The sequence below is a fragment of the Pristis pectinata genome, chromosome 20 (genome assembly GCF_009764475.1).
Source record: "Pristis pectinata isolate sPriPec2 chromosome 20, sPriPec2.1.pri, whole genome shotgun sequence".
In the NCBI taxonomy this organism is placed as follows: domain Eukaryota; kingdom Metazoa; phylum Chordata; class Chondrichthyes; order Rhinopristiformes; family Pristidae; genus Pristis; species Pristis pectinata.
This window is the reverse complement of record NC_067424.1, coordinates 28,448,265-28,465,131: the sequence shown is the minus strand read 5'-3', so window position 1 is coordinate 28,465,131 and position 16,867 is coordinate 28,448,265. Positions and strand designations below refer to the sequence as shown.

At 39.2% G+C, this 16,867-nt stretch overlaps 1 protein-coding gene across 2 annotated transcripts in view; it reads left to right on the top strand.

Moving 5' to 3' along the window:
- Positions 1 to 1,078: 1,078 nt before the first annotated feature.
- Positions 1,079 to 16,867, top strand: part of LOC127580674 (peroxisome proliferator-activated receptor delta-like) — a 35,242-nt gene continuing 19,453 nt past the window's right edge. Inside the window, exons 1-4 of one of the 2 annotated variants that reach the window (XM_052034373.1) lie at positions 1,092 to 1,208; positions 5,937 to 6,004; positions 9,089 to 9,321; positions 10,950 to 11,098. In XM_052034373.1, the coding sequence (XP_051890333.1) occupies positions 9,252 to 9,321; positions 10,950 to 11,098 (219 nt within the window). In that variant the 5' untranslated portion in view covers positions 1,092 to 1,208; positions 5,937 to 6,004; positions 9,089 to 9,251. Of the gene's footprint in view, positions 1,209 to 5,936; positions 6,005 to 9,088; positions 9,322 to 10,949; positions 11,099 to 16,867 lie in introns of both variants that reach the window. The other variant, XM_052034372.1, reaches the window with a different exon arrangement.

Genomic DNA, 16,867 nt, shown 5'->3' with positions numbered 1-16,867 from the left:
GCGCACTTTCTTTTATGTGCAACAGATATTGCAATGCAAAATACAGTATTTGGGACCAGGGCCAGAGTCAGACGACGGGGTGCCAAATCAGGACATGTTCATTCCAAGAATTTCATGGCCTTTTGAGTTTAACCAGCAAATTCTTCAACTTAGTTGATCCAAGTTTTTCAGCTGCTGTTGATGACAGGAATGATGCACAAACACAGTTGAAGCCGATTTCCATTCTATTCAATGACATGATATTCTGAGCAGCTTCTTCCAGAGATAATTGGAAAATAATTTTGAAAATTTATAAGAGGTACTTATATTTTCTGATTTTAATCAGAAATAGTTTCTTGAGCCCTTCAGTTCTTCACGTGTTCATAACGTTATAATTCAAAATTATTCCAGCTTTCTCATCTAATTTTGTTCTTCAAGAAAAAGTTGTTGACCAGTTTAAAAATTCGATTTGCAGAAGGATCATTATTATAAAGAAAGCTATCCAACATTCCAAGCTATATTTGTCCGGGTGAAGATTGAAAACAGCAAAAGATGCGGCGTGACTTTATACACATTATTGCTTCCATTGAGGTGCAAAGCGAGATTTTCCATTTTAAAAGTTTAACAATGACGTCAGGACTCTAGGTTGCAGGAGCATTGCTAATTATAGCTGTAGTCTTACAAAGGGCATATGCTATAGGATTCAAATCGTTGCGCATCGTTTTTAAGTGGACCAGCGTGATCTTAAGGACCGCGTAACTTTCACTGGGCGTCCCGTTGTACTGATGAAATATTGGTGTGAGTAAGTAATCATCGGTTCAACTGATCAAAACCTGAGTCATCCACGAGTTTCCACAGAGAGGACAAATTCCCCCCACATACTCAAGCGCAGGAACACCGAGCTCCTGCAGCAGTTTGAACCGCTGCGCCTTCTCCCCCGCTCCAACAGCGGCACCTGGCACGCGCCACCAGTTACGTCGGCCCGAGGCTCCTCCCCTCACGTCGGCCCGAGGCTCCTCCCCCCGCCAGCCGCTCGCTCTGATGTCACGCCGCGTAAAAGTCGCGCGAGGTGGTCACGCTGAATGACGTCAGTGGCGCTGTCACCGCTTGGGCTGCTGCGCACGTAAACATTACGGGAGAGAACTTTGAGCCGCTTTCAAAGTGACCAGGCACCGGCGTACGCGAGAGTTTCGGAGCAGTTTAGGTTTTTATTGAGTGAATTGACCCGAGTGAGTTCCGTGGATTAGTTTTTTTTTCTGTTATTAAAATCTTTTTAAACAGGAAGAATGATTGAAAGCCTCACAGGACAGCCGGGCTGAGGCTGTGGAACAAGCGGATGTGGGACCGGAAATCCCACCGCTGGTTTGGGTTGATTGGCTGGCGTGGGGGGAACCGCGCGTCTGATTGGTGGGTTGTGCTGTCAGTTGGCGATGTGGCGTGTGTTCCGAGCAGCAGGTTAGATGGAATATTCTGGGGGTGGGTTCGCAGGGGTAGCGGGAGCGAGGGTTGAGTCTGTAACGGGTGAGGTCCGGAAAAAGGAAAATTTAACGTTTCCCACACCTCTTCTGCTCTGCTCTCCTCGTATGTCGAGCTTCGGTTCCAGCTGTTGGGCGGATTCTTCCCACTGGGAAAAGTTTCTAACTCCTGAAAGTTGCCGCCATCAGGGTCCCACTGCAGCAGTTTATTGCGGGGAGGATGAATATCTGGCCAGATGTGAGTCCACCCAATTTGACTCACTGAAGGGAAAGTTGACACCCCAGAACATCGCCTCCTGCTTCCAAAACGGACGTGATAATATTCCCTTGTTTCACACTCGTGGGCTGGATTTCATGATGCCGCTCACTCTTGGAGTCTGTACATTGACAGATGGGATTTTTCATTTGTTATTGAATGAATTACTTTGAAAGTATGAACGTGAGGTTGAAATAGAATTGAGATGGAATAGCTGGTGCGCTTTAACGTTTACTGCAGACGCCAAAGTTCGTCGTGAGGCTTCTAGGAGCAGTTTATTTCACACTATTGAAATATACTTCCTTTACATATTTGTTCTGTAGCCCTTATGTCTGGAGTTTACCAGTTCACCTCCATAATTTACTGTCAGTGGCATAACAGAAGTGTGATGATGTGAAATCGCAGCTAGAAACTGCCTACTGAAGTATGTGTCATTTTTTGAACAGTAATACTTTTACGAGATCACCCATTAGATTATAATTTACAACGTAAAAGTTTGCCTTCTACCACAGATTGGCTGCACTAGGAATCTTTTGTTTACTACTATATCACCCCCAGTAGTTTTGAACAATCTTGGATTAATCTGCATATTCCTGTAAACTTCTTGCTGGGCTGACATTTGCATGTACTGCAAATAGGCTGTACTGCAAACTTTGCAAATACAGAATATGTTTGGAGGGGTAGGGGAACTACAAAAACAGAAGCCGCTTTTAACCTAGGGCTATGTGTTAACTGTCAATGTGGCAATTTCTGCCAATGTTTATGCAGGGAATAATGTTTTAGAATTAAATGGGTTATGTTTTAAATTGGGGGATGTAATTCCTGTACACATCCAAAACTGCAGGCCTGTGAATAGGGAACAAGAGTACCTTTATGAACTGAATAGAAATGCAAACAAAATATGACACTTGGGGCACAAGGACTGCATAGTGGCTTAGTAAATAGTGTTGCTGCTTGGGCTCCATCACTTTGGGTTCATTCCTGACCTTCAGTGTTGTTGGTATGGAATTCTCTCTCTGATCTCCTGTGCTTCTTGCAGGTACTTTCGTTTCTTCCGACATTCCAAAGTTGTGCATGTTGATAGGTTAATTAGCTACTGCATGGAGGTGGTAGAACCTTGGGAGATTTGATGGGAATGTGGGGAAAATAGGTTACAGGGAAAATTAGTAGAGGAATGGGATTTCTGTGACTCAGCATAGACTGGATGAGTCAAATCACTTCCCATGTTGTAAGGAAATATGAAATGTAGAAACTCAGTGTTAAACCAAGTTGGTCCTACTGTCCAGTTCTGATGCAAAGTAGAAAGGCTGATTACCTGAAATTGTTGAATTCAATATTGAATCCTGAGGGCTGCAACGTCCCTATGAGGTGCCATTCCTTGAGCTTGCATTGTACTTCATCGGAACAACATAAGAGGCTAAAGATAGAGAAGTGGGAGTGAGTTGGAGAATTAAAGTGGCAACTGGAAGTTCAGGGTCATTCCTGCTGACTGAATGCAGTTATTCCACAAAGCGATCATCCAATCTGTGATTGGTTTCTCCATTTAAGAGGAGACCATATTGTGAGTGCTGAATGCAGGATGTGAAATTGAAAGAAGTATTAGTGAATTGCTGCTTCACCTGGAAGGGTTGTTTTGGTGCCTGGATGGTGGGAAGGGAACGAAAAGGCAGGTGTTGTATCATTTGCAGTCGTATGGGGGATTGGTAGGGAAATGGGTGTTGGTGGAGATGGAAAAGTGAACCAGGGAGCCATAAAACTGTCCTTTGCAGTAATGGGAGGGGAGGCTGTGTTTGATGTGGGTGGAAATGAGGTGGAAATTGAATGCGGTGGAAATGATGAAGGATGCTCCATTTAAAAAGGTAGACTAGTGGGATGATGTCAAGGGGAACACGGTCCTTATTGCAGGTGGGAAGAGAGAAGTTGAGAGCAGAAATGTGGGGAAATGGAATGGATGTAGTTGAGATCCCTGTAAACTATACTGAAGGAAGTCATGAGTAAGAAAGGAAAATCACCTTGGAAGCACTGGTGTGTGGAAGATGTCATTATTGGAACAGATATGCCAGCACATTCTCTGTTCAGGCATATTACAGCTCTCGCAGCTCGACACTAAATCCAACAATTTCTATAACCCATCTTTGCTAAATAGTCCTGTTTAAACGCCATCAATATGTAATGTTAGTTCGCTTTCTCTCTCCACAGACATTTAACCTGTTGAGTGGTTCCAGCATTTTTTTTATTTTGGATTTTGCAGTTCTGTATCTTGTGTTTTTAGCACATTTTTTCTATCCTCTGTTCTCACTCTTTTCCTCCAGAATGATCAACTGCAGTTAACAAACACCACCAAGACTAAATTGGCACCACTCAGTCTGCCATGGTTTCCACTCCATCAGAGACATTCCCTTGATTTTCTCCAGCTCTGTGCTTCTCTCCAGTCTCAAACATATTTGATTACTATCTCTTCCCAGTTCTAATGAAAGATCATCGACCTGAAACATTAAGTTTCTATTTCCATGTGTTGCCTGATCTGCTGCATGTTTTCAATGCTTTAATTTTTTTAAAAATTCTCAACATGGGCAATTTTTATTTGGTTTTTCTTTGCTGTTATTCCAAATTGCCAGAGAAGGAATTAGCTTCAGAAAATAGAGACCATTATTCATTCTATGTTCAGGATTACTATTTAATATAACCTCATTTGTGATTTATGAATACTTGTACCATATTTGAGATACGAGTCTTTAAGCCTCACAAGCGTTCAGAGGACTGCTAAGGGTTATGTTTTCTCAGTTTCTTTGGATTACCAAGCTCTTGTTTTAAGAATGTTACAAGCCTAGAATTTTGCTGATAGTGGTACTGAATGTGTCATGGTCATGGTTTTTCATTGTTATTGAACTGCAGAGCTCTTGGAATAGAAGCAGGACATATTAATTTTTGTTGGAATACAATCAACAATTGTACTACTAGTATAGAATTGAGCTTTAAAAATTGTAAATTAAAGGATACCTCAAAATTCTGAACCTCAAAAAATGTTTAAAAATTTTAGAGACGTTGATTGCTTGCAGTTTTCCTCATTGTCCACGGTTTTGGATATCATTTATAATCTTGTTTGGAGAGCTTTACAAAACATAGTTGTTAAAATGATTTACAAAATAAACTTTGGAATTAGATCAGGCATTAGCGATCAGAAATGAGAAAATATTGCAAGGGGAGTGGAGCAATGTGTTATAATGAGGTTCTGTTAAAAATGTGTTTGAAGCTCTAATTTTAAGCTGTATTTTACTTCAGAAGTTCACGATTTCAATAGTCCATTGCAATAAGATGAATTGCTAAAGGCTTGGGTGGAAAAAAATAAGAGTTGGAATGGATTTTTAAATAGTATTTTAAAATCAAGTTTTTATGTTTTAAATAATAGAGCGTAAATATTAGACACAAAAACTAGATTTTAGAATTTTTATTAATTTCTTCACTTCACCTTGACCAGTGTGATGTTAAATGCATTGCCATGATGCATGTGAATTTTTTAAAGTTTGCCGATTTCAAATAGAACATCTGTGCCAGAAGAACACAGAAGAATCCTGTCGCACAGTGTCTATGTTCAAGGTTGAATAATATATTTGCAATTCTTGTTTTTAAAAAAAAAATGTGGAAAGAGATATTCAAAAGCAGGCTAAAGGGATATTAAATAATGCAGCAGTATTCAGCTTCAGTACATTTTATCTTCAATGTTCTTATTTGTCATTGCAAGAAATTCTAGGTTTCTGATTTATGAAATCTTGATAAGATACTAGTTTCATTGCAGTGGATTAAATTCTAAATCGAATACATTTTGTGCTTTTGCAGAAATTAGACAGCATAATTGTATTTAGATTGGAATAAAAGCACCCATTGTGGTTGGTGTAAACTAAACATGGTTAGTGACAAAAGTATAATAATTGCTGCCAGGCCTTGTGTGCAATTGGATATGTTCTACCGATTTTGTGGAAGTAATTACATTATAGCTGCTCTTTTGTGTTGTAACAAGGCTTACTAGTGCAGAGGGCTGAAAGAGTGGTTCTGCTCTGTTTGGTATTAAGTCCCAGTTGGTCTCAATCTTATGATTTTTGACTAACAATACCTTCATTCTGGGCTTGGTTAAATGCTTAATCCTATTTTAGCATGTTCTGTGGTGCTTGAGCTGAGTGTAGGATCTAGATTTGCACAATAGTTCAAATTGTGTTCCTTTTTCAAAGGTCTTGAACACAACTCTACAGAGATCACTGACCTGAATGACTTTGTGAACTTAACCTAAAACTGGCAGGTTAGTTGTTGATCTGAGAAATCCTGCTGTAATTCCAGCAGAAAAAAAAGTGTCATTTCACTACTAGCATTGCAATTAATTTAAGGATACTTGAGTTGCATAAATAACTTCACACCCTTTTAAATTGTTGAATATACTAGTATGCTAGGATGGGATTATTAGTACATGGCCACGTGCAACCTTAAGCTTTCATTTTCTCCCCCTCTGTCTTTAATCAATGTACGTAAATTTGATAAAATATCCTTCATGATACAACTGTCAACAACATTACTTCTGAAAGACCATCTTGTCCATCAATTGTGCTCCATAACATGATGGTTAGAAAACCTTAACTAAATGTTCCCTGTAGGGGAAAAATACCCCACTAGATTCGTATAATTAAAACTCATCCAGTAGATTACTTGGACTAAATATATTCTTTCACATGTTGCATCAAATTTTCAATGTCTTCATAAATCCACATTTACTTGGGGAAGAGTTAACTATATTTCAGTCATAAATAAGCCTGTGATTTTGCTTTTAATCAAAGCATTAACTATTTTTAATTAGTAACACCTTGAAGTACTCAATTGATTAACATTTTTAGATGAATTAAATAAATCACTTAACTACATGTTCTTTTTTGATTTACTCAAAGTTAATGACCTCATTCAAATGAGCGAGGTCACAATGCTTAAGCCAGTTCTGGCTGGTGTGAAGTTGAGGGTCCAGATGCAAAGTTCATCTCATCCCTCAGCTCATAATGTCAATGCTGTAGTGCAAGACTTGCTACCGAGCCCTGTGGTGGGTTGGGAGGTCCAATGTGCTTGTATCTGAATTCCAGCTCATCTTGGATCTCTCTGTTCAATGCTCAGGCTTGAACTTTAGAGATGAGCTGACCCACGAGGAGGATGTTGTTAGCAGTTCACTACATTTTGATGGTTGGTGGTGGGTGCAATTCAGCCCAATTATTCATGTGTTTGACATGATTTCTGTTCTTCAAATGTGTAGCACTCACCATATTAACCTGGAGTAAAGTGGAGTGCTGATCAAGTGGGCTGCTTTCTCCTGGATGGTGTAGGCTTCTTGAGAGTTGATGGAGATGCATTCTTTCAGGCAAGTGGAAACTGTTCTATCACATTCTTGACCTGTGCCTTGACAGTAGAAAGGCTTTGAGGTGTCAGTAGGTGACTTAAAAGTTGGGTATGTCATAGTGATTGATCCACTTTTGGTACTTGTGTGGTTGGTCCAGTTGAGAATCTGGCTAATAGTGACTCCCAGCATATTGTCGATAGACTTGGTGATGGAAATATCATTGAATATCTAGGTTAGATGGTTAAACTCTCTCTTCCTTGTTAGACATGATCTTTGTCTGGCATTTGTGGTGTGAATGTTATTTGTCACATAAGTTCCTGTCTGAATTGCCTCTCATTCTTCTAATCTTGAGTGCAGGAAAAGTCTGTTTAATTTCTCATTATTTGGCAAACTTGCTATCTCAGAAATCAATCTAGAGAATCTTTATTGCACTCCCAGTAGTGCAAGTATATCCTTCCTTTAGCAGGGAGGCCTGGACACAATATTTCGGATGTAGTCTTTCCAGGCTTCCAAATATTAGGAGCAAGACATCTCTATTTTTTCTTTTTTAATAGCTTGCTGATAACCTTTAGTAACTCTCTTGTACAAGGACACTCAGATCCCACTGAACACCAATATCTTGCAATCCCTCACCATTTAAAACTACTCAGCCTTCCTATATTTTTTCTACCAAGCTGGACAACCTTGCAGTTTTTCACATTATAGTCCATCTGTCATGTCCTTGTCCATTCATTTAGCCTGTCTATATTCTCTGAAACCTCTTTGTTTCCTTCTTGCAGCCCACACTGCATATAGCTTTGTATTATCAGCAAACCCAGAATTATTTTTTTTTACTCGGTCTCCTCATCCGAATCATTGTGAACAGCTGGGGATGCAGTACTAATCCCTGTGGCACCCTGCTGCTCACAACCTCCTAGTATGAAAATGACCCATTGATTCTTTCTTTCTGTTTTTCTCTCCATTAAACAATCCTTCATCCACAGCAGTATATTACCCCAACACTGCATGCTCTAATTTTGTTTAATAATCTCTTGTGTGGCCTTTTATTGAAGGCCTTCAAATACATCATCTTGTCTATTCTGCTAGTTACACCCTCACAAAATTCCAGATGATTTGTCAAACATGATTTCCTTTTCATAAATGTGTCGACTCTGCCCAAGCCTATTATTATTTTCCATTTGCACTGTAGCCACTACCTTAAGATAACAGCATTTTCTCTACCACTAATGTAGTGAGTTGTTTCGTACAGATCTTATCCTTCAAATTCATGCTTTAAATGTATTTATATCTGATGATACTTGAAGGGAAACCATAAGAACATTTAACACTTCAGCCTAGACTTTCTTAAGAGCTGTGTAGACTGTTGTGATGTATTGTCCCTGTTTAAAGCTGCTTATGAAACTAGGTAATGGGTAGTTGTGGAGAATATAAGCTCTGTCAGCATTTTCATATTGGGGTGTGAAGAATCACAGAGCAGATCCTCTTTTTAGTTAAAAATGATGCCTCCACACACACATTAGTTTGGCATGATTAAGAATTTCATACTTCCTTTTGACCTAGGAGGCCATTCGGAACATCGAGGCGATGCCAGTTCTTTGAGTATCCCATTGGTTCCCATTATTTCATTTTAACCTATTCTCTCTCGCATTCTCATAAAATCTCGCATTTTCATAAAATCCCCATTGATTCTCCAGCAGTTCAGCTACACTAGGGGTGATTTACAGTGCTCATTTGATCAACCAGCATGCCTTAGTTGGAGTACTTGCGAAACCCCACAGTCATAGGGAGAATGTGTAGGCTCCGCACAAGCAGTACGCAAGCAAATCTGGCTGCTGGAACTGTGCATTAACATGTTTGACTAAAATAGGGATAGAAAAGATAGAACAGATCCAAGAGAAGAACTGAAAGTAATCCTTCTTAAATAATCGCATCCTTGCCCAAACCCAGATTCAGTGATACTAATTTATCAAAGGGAACTTGTTCTAAAATTGTGCATTTGTATCTTATCAGGTCAATGAATGTTTTGTATCAGGGCCGTGGTCACTTTGCGTTTGTCCCAGCAATGTACACATCAAGTATATGACTCGAGACCCAATGATGAACAAGAGGGTAGTAGGTCATGGAAAAGCCATAGGATGTATCATCAGATTTTAAGGAAGAGTGGAATGATGGGATGGATTCAAAGACCACAGAATATGAAACACTGGGACCAGATACTGAAATAGCTTCCAGTTTTCAAACAGGTAATGAATTAGTACTGAGTGTTGCTTCAACGTGAGTATTATAGTTGTGCTTTTTTTTTTGGTATCATTTATTAATAGTGCTCCAACTTAAAGAGCAATTAAGGACGAGTAGTATTTTCTTGCGATTTATCTGTATACATTTGGCACATTCTTGTAGCTTGTTTCCAGTATTTTTGATTTGCTGCTTATAGAAAGATAGCATTTACCGTGGTACAGAAAGCTTCATGTTATCAGTACAAGGTTACTTGAAGCACATTAACAAGAATGGCTTTTTGATTGCTATTAATTTTGTAAATTTGCTGTAATTCTGATTTCCCAATTTCTTACCAAGTACATTCCAATAAAAATGTATCATGGTTATAAAAATACTTGACTAACCCCCAAAAGGATTTCCGGGGCCACGTAGATTCAAATGTAACCCATGCCACTGGTTGAGAGACTTGTCATGATCAACATATGCAAGGTTACATTAGATTGGGTAGCATTGATATTATCTCTAGTAGAGCAAAACATTGATACAATGTGACACCAAGTACATACATCATAGATAACAGAGTAAAAATGGTTGCAGAGCAAGTAGAAATATACAAATTGGTTTAACAAAAAAAAAAGGTTGGCTAAAAGTGCAATTCTCCGTATTTAGGCATGCATGCCAAAATTGACAGAGGTTAGTTTACACCCCCACCCCACCCTTATCTGAGTTAACTGAGCATTATGGATGTTAATTATTACAGCACTTTGATATGGACAACAAACTGAAGTTTCTTCTCGAGCATTGTACAGCAGCTCCTCAATGGAAGTCAGCATAAGTTCCTGCTGAGTGAAGATAACACTGAGCTCACTGCAATGTTCTCAGTAATTGACTGAACTGCTGGCACTTGAGAACAAGACTGCTTAAATAAGGACTATTTGAAAGGGGTACAATGAAATGATACCCCAGGGAGAAAAATATTGCTGTAACACCTATGCTTGCTGCATTGTACCTTACTTAAGTCTGATAAGTTTTTAAAAAAATGATAAAGGCTTCATTTCTCCTGTTATGATCATGATAGTTCACATTTAGAAGCAGCAAAAATTAAAGTGCTCACCCCTCCCTCTCCCCATGTAGAATTGTAGAATCTTAGTAATAATTACTTTATTTTTATCCTTTTGTCACCTAGTACAGTTGAGTCATTAATGTCCCTTCTGGATTTTTTTTACTTTCCCCTTTTTGTGGAATTACCTTATCCCTACAACCATAATGGATTTTGAGGAACAGTGGTTCAAAGTAAAACTTGAAGCTTTAAGAATTCATTTCAATTAAAAAGAAAGCTTTTGTCTTTCCTGTTTTGAGTTCATCTGATTATTGACCATCATTTCCCCATTCCCTGCCAACTACCCCTTCTATCCTCCAGTTAACCCAGGGCTCCTCTCTAATATACTCTTCAGGAAACACCTTAAAGTAATTTGTTTCCAATCATCTTGCTTTAATGTTTCGTAGCTGTAAAATGTAGGAAAAAAAACCCCTGAAAATCAGGCTAATAATTAATTAGTAAGGGATGTTGAATGTAACAGTTGAATGTCCACTAAATAACTGTTCTAATGCTTTAAACGATTCTGTCTGTAACTTAGTATATTTTCTTTCTCAGATGTAATGGAAGCTGCAAGTCCATCAGTTATACAATCCAAAGTTACCAATGAGGAGGCCACCACTTCTGGTGTGAATGTTGAATGCCGAATATGTGGTGATAAGGCTTCAGGCTTCCATTATGGAGTACATGCCTGTGAAGGTTGTAAGGTACAGTGGATCGTGATGTGTGTAACATAACATTGCTATTATAGAAATGTTCCTCACAGTTAATGTTGATGTGAAGCTTTAACTAGAAATTGAACATTTGTATATTAAGGCAGAAAATTCACTTTTACAGTATCAATATACAGAGCAGTAGAAAGGTACAGTTCCCATACATAATACATTACTGGATAGCTTTAGCAAAAAACAGCTATTCTTTATTGTACTCTGCTGTTTTGCAGTAAAATATTTGCAATTAATGAAGGAAGCGCAGTCGATCAGTAGTTTAAGTATTGAGGCCAGGCTATCTAATATTAACAACACATCACACAGAGAAAGGAGCTCAACTGGCACATTATTTCACCCTATTGGAGAAATTCCCTTTGTTCCACTCATCACCCTCTCCACTTTATCTGTTACGTAGACCAAGTTGTTATCCTCTTTCTCAGTTCTGGTGAAGGATCCCAGATCTAAAAAGTTAACTGTTTCTCCTTGCACAGATGCTGACCAACCTGCAGAGTCTTTCCAGCATTTTCTATTTTTAATATCTTATTTAAATATTGTTCAATTCAATTGATGTAAATTAAAGTTAAAACTGAACTTCAGTCAAAGTTCTGGCCACCCTAATTACTCTTCCGGTTTGGGATATTTTTCTTGGTTTTAAGTGAAGAATATAGATTAATGATATGACCTGAAGGATGTTCTTATTTGCTGGTTATCAGTTGGTTCTCTTTGAGTCCTTCAATTGAATTTTAATAGGGTTGATCTCTCTGGATCTGCACCAGAGTTTCCAGTAATTTGTGGAAGTTACTGAAGCTCCAGTGACTTGGGAATGAATACCAGGTCATCTACAGGGGACCATTTTTCCCTGTTTCCTGGTACAGTGCTAGGATGAGGAACTACAAAGCAGATGATATGGTGCTGGGTGCAGTGATGAAAATTCCATTATGAAAAGGGAGTACTGAGGCATTTAGGTACCACTATCTTAGATGTTAGTTGTTTGACAGCAGGTAGTTTTGGTAATTGTACTTACCATTTTCGTCAGGCTTTCAGTGTCAACAATCCTCATGTTGCGTGTATGAGGCACTCTTGGGATTGGGTGGGGAGGGGAGGGTGACATATGTCATTTGCATGTGTTTGGGGAGTCTGAACATGGTCTGGAAATTAAAACCACATATGCATACTTAACGTCATGCATGTGCCCAGCTGGACCCTGGAACCCAAAGAGTCTGGATCAGCTAAATGTCAAAGTTCCCAAGTTATCACTCCTTGTTTGAGTGATTCCTGCAGCAAATCTTGGAGTGGAGGCTTAGCTTATCTGTGATATCATCAATGCTTGCTGTCTTGATTTGCACATGTTGAATTGCCAAATGTATGAGTTGCACTGTAGTATTCATCAGAATTCTAGTCTAGTCTTGGTTGGTAGAAACTGACAAAAATTGCAGCCCAGTGAGTAGTATTTCATGCATGTAGTTGAGTATTCATGCTCATGTTTCATTATTTTCCTACTGGGGAAATGCAGTATTCATGGCTGAATAGATGCTATTCGGTAGCATCAGTAAATAATGTGGCACTACTATGCCATGCAACAAGATGTTCTAACAACGTGTCAAGAAGTTAAAGCAAATGCATTAAATAGTGTATCCAAATGGCGATGCTTTCAGAAATGCTGGAATTCGGTTATGTTGCCTTCAATATTTTCTAACCTTTCTCACCACATTGCCTACAGGATCAGTAGGAAGCTGTTGAACCCATATTTCCTCCACTTAAGAACCAAGGTCACCTGAACTTTAGTCAGTGAACTGCAAACAATGCTTCCATAAATACTGGTTAAGAATCTGAGCTCCAAGTCATCATTGACTTGTTCATTGAAGCATATGAGACGATGGGGTTTTTACTTCTACAAAACAAAGGTGCTCTACCAATCTGCCCCTGTTATACCACACTGCTCTTCAACAATAATGATTTGAGTCTGGAAAACATGTTCTGCTTGCTGTGTCTTGAGGACTGTTTACAATGAGCGCAGACGATGATGAATTTCTCCATTTACCTTCAGTGTGCCAACATAGGCTTTGGTCTTCTGTGGAAAAGGAGTGTTTTGATTGTGACATCAAACCCAGCACAAAGCTCATGGTCTACGTGCAGCAGTAATCTTTGCCTACCTGTATACTTCTGAAACATGGACTACTTAGAGTAGCCATCTCAAAGCATTAGAGAGATGCCATCAATGCAATCTTTGCAAAATTTTGCAAATTCACTGGAAGGATGAGAACACTAACATCAGCATTTACTCCCAGTTCAAAATCCCTAACGTTAAAGTCCTAATCACATTCATTTGGTTCTGATGGGCAGATCATATCACTCATATGCTCAAGACTAGACACTTGAAACAGACACTCTGTTCTGAGTTCTTGCATGCCAAGTAATTACCAGGTGAACAGAGGAAATGATTGAAGGATGTTATCAATGCTTCTTTTGAGAAAGAATAACATCTCTACCAACTTGTGGGAATCCTTGGACTCCGACCACTCTTAATGGAGAAAATGCATTTGGGATTGGATTCAGAACCTGGACTGCATTCTTTGGCACCACATTGAAGTCTAGGATAAATGGCAGGTAGTGCACACCACCTCCCACCCTCCTGCCCTGACAAGCACCAGGGCAGAGTCTGCAGGTCCCATATTAGCGTCATTAGAACCCACTAAACTGGAGTGGAAGCAAGTTATTCCCAATCCACACCGGCTAGTTGAGAAGAAAAGATTTTTCACATTTGGATGTGATGTGGGATATTTTGAACTTCGTTACACGTGCAAAGTGGAGATTCTATAATCTTTCACTTAGTGAAAGTGGGATTAGTTGCCTGCAGGAGAAGTGGTAACCCACAGCATGTGTCATCAAATTGGGAACCAGCTGGTCAGAAAGGAATGTGAATAACAAAAATTGAGGGCAAGCCAATAGTATCTTATGCATAATAATACAGAAAGAGGTTATTTAGCCCATCAAGTCTTTACCAGCTCCCAAGGGAACAATCCCGTTAGCGTCCTTCCGCCTTCCTTATTTCCCGTACCCCTGCAACTTATTCTTTCTAATGCACACACATCAACTCTGCCTTGATTTTTTTTCATCATTAACCTCCACAGAGGAGTAATTTACAGAAGGCAGTTAATCAACCAGCACATCTTTAGGATGAGTGAGGAAATGGAATCATGCGGAAGAAATCCACAGTCATTTCTGTGAACATGCAAACTCTACTTGGACAGCATCTGATATCAACATGGAACCTGGGACCATGGTGCCGAGTCACCAATATTAACTGCAGCACTGCTATGCTGCATGAATTCCTAATGTCTACACTATGCCAATGAGTATGAAATATTATCATTCAACCTAACAGTAGACGGCTAAAGTGCATTATACATCTAATATTGTTTATTGAGAAAGGAAATCTAAATGTAGAGGTTAAAATATCGAAGAAATACTGATGTCCAGCAGAGAATTTGGGAGAAATTCATTGCATAGTTGTTGGAATGTAGAACTTGCTATCACATTGAGGAGTTGATGTGGAAGCTATAAAAATATTTAAAGGAAAGCTAGATCATCATGTATCTATTTATTCCTTGTGCTACGTTAAATAGCTTGTGTGAATTAATATGGAGGAAGGCTCTTGAACATAAAATGCCAGAAACCAGTTGGGCTGATAATTTGTTCTTGCACTGCCAATTCTACATGATTTCTGTTTTTTGCTACATGCAACTATACTATCTAATAAATTCTTCCATTGATATCCAATCTGTTGAAATTGCATTGTCCTTTATGAACATGCAACCATACAAAATGGGAGCAGGAAAGGGCGACTTGACTCCTCGTGTTGGCTCCCTGATTTAATAGCATGACTGATCTGATTGTGACCTGTATGCCATGTTCCCATCTACCTGTGTTAACCTTTCCCATTTGATTATCAAGTATTTATCTACCTCCTTAAAAATATTCTGAGACTCAGACTCTCTTCCTCAAAGGGCCAATGGACATAGAATCCCAAGGATCAACAACCTTCTGAGAGAAAATCTTTCCTCATCCCAGCTTAAATGGGTGACCCTCTTCTCCCCCCCCCCCCTTATTTTAAGACTCTAACCCTAGTTGTCCCACAAGAGGAAACATCTCTGCATCTACCCTGTCAAGAACCACCACCCCACCCCCTGCCCCCGGATCTTGAATCATGATCATTTTTTGCTCTCTTAAATTCTAGAGGATACAAGCCCAGCCTGCCCAATCCTTATGAGAACCCATCCATTCCAGTTACCAATTGAGTAAACCTTCTCAGAACTGCAGCTAACACATTAACATCCTTTCTTAAATAAGGAGACTATACTATCCATAGTACTCCAGATGTGGCTTCACTAATGCCCTATAAAACTGATGTAATTTGATCTAATACACACGTCTTACTAAGATTAACATGATTTCAACAGCACTATAATTTCTCTTAGGTGCATGCAGTGATCTGAGTATTTGTTTAAAATATTTTAGGTTTTCATTACACAGGTTTTAAAATCTTCATGTTAAAACCTGTGTAAGTGCAATACCTGATCTGTGGTAGTCTTACCTCATTTAATTGCACTTCTTCATATTTCTTACTGAGCTAATGTAGATAAACACGGTAGTGTAGCGGTGAGTGTAAAGCTTTTACAGCGCCAGTGACCCGGGTTCAGTTCTGTTGCTGTCTTTAAGGAGTTTGTATGTTCTCCTTGTGTCTGCATGGGTTTCCTCTGAGTGCTCTGATTTCCTACTACATTCCAAAGACCCACATGTTAGGAGCTGTGGGCATGCTATGTTGCGGTGGAAGAGTGGCGACACTTGCAGGCTGCCCCCAGCACGTTCTCAGTAATGCAAAATGACGCATTTCACTTTGTGTTTCGATGTACATGTCACTAATAAATATCTTAAATAGGATTAGTGTAGATGAGTACAATGGTTGGCATGGACATGGTGGGCTAAATGGCCTGTTTCTGTGCTGTATGACTCAATGCATGTTGTCTCAGCTATCTAAACCATGAACAGAAAAGGCTGGAAACTTGTGGCAGATCAATCAGTTCTTGTACAGAGAGCAAAACAAGTTTATATGGTGGTTAATATTTTCTAACTTTGCTAGAAAGAAACTCTGTCCAGTGCAGACCACCAATGAAAGAAAGACATAAATTGTATTTATTCTTCTATAATTTTCTTTCATCACAAAATTTCCAAAGATTATCTTCATGGCAGTTTCTTGCAAATGAATGATCATGAGTTTTATACTAATTGTTCCCAAGTCTTTGCTCTCTAAAATTCGAAGCTTGACTTTTATTGCTTTTGTGTTTGTTCACTGCTTTTATTCCATAGAGGAATGATGATGTAGGCATAGCCAGACTTGCAGACACAGCAATGTAGAACCACAATTCATGGGCAGTATAGTGGTTAATAGCTTTGATTCTTTTAAGGTTAATAGCCTTGATCCAGTTTTCTCAATTCTAGCTTGTGGTTTATAGAAATAAGGTAGCGTCTGCCAATTTCTCCTCCTCCCCTCTCTCACTAAGACTGGGAATCAAAAGCAATTTCAGCATGTTGCTGTGTAGTGGGTCAGTACAAAAGCATCCCAACCAATTCACCATACAAATACCTCTATTTCAGTATTAGGGAGCACAGCTGCTTAACAAGGAGGTGAAATCAGTTAGGAGACAACTGGGAGGATAGAATGGGATGGAAATAGTAAATGATGCAAAAAAAGAGAGCCAATTAAGG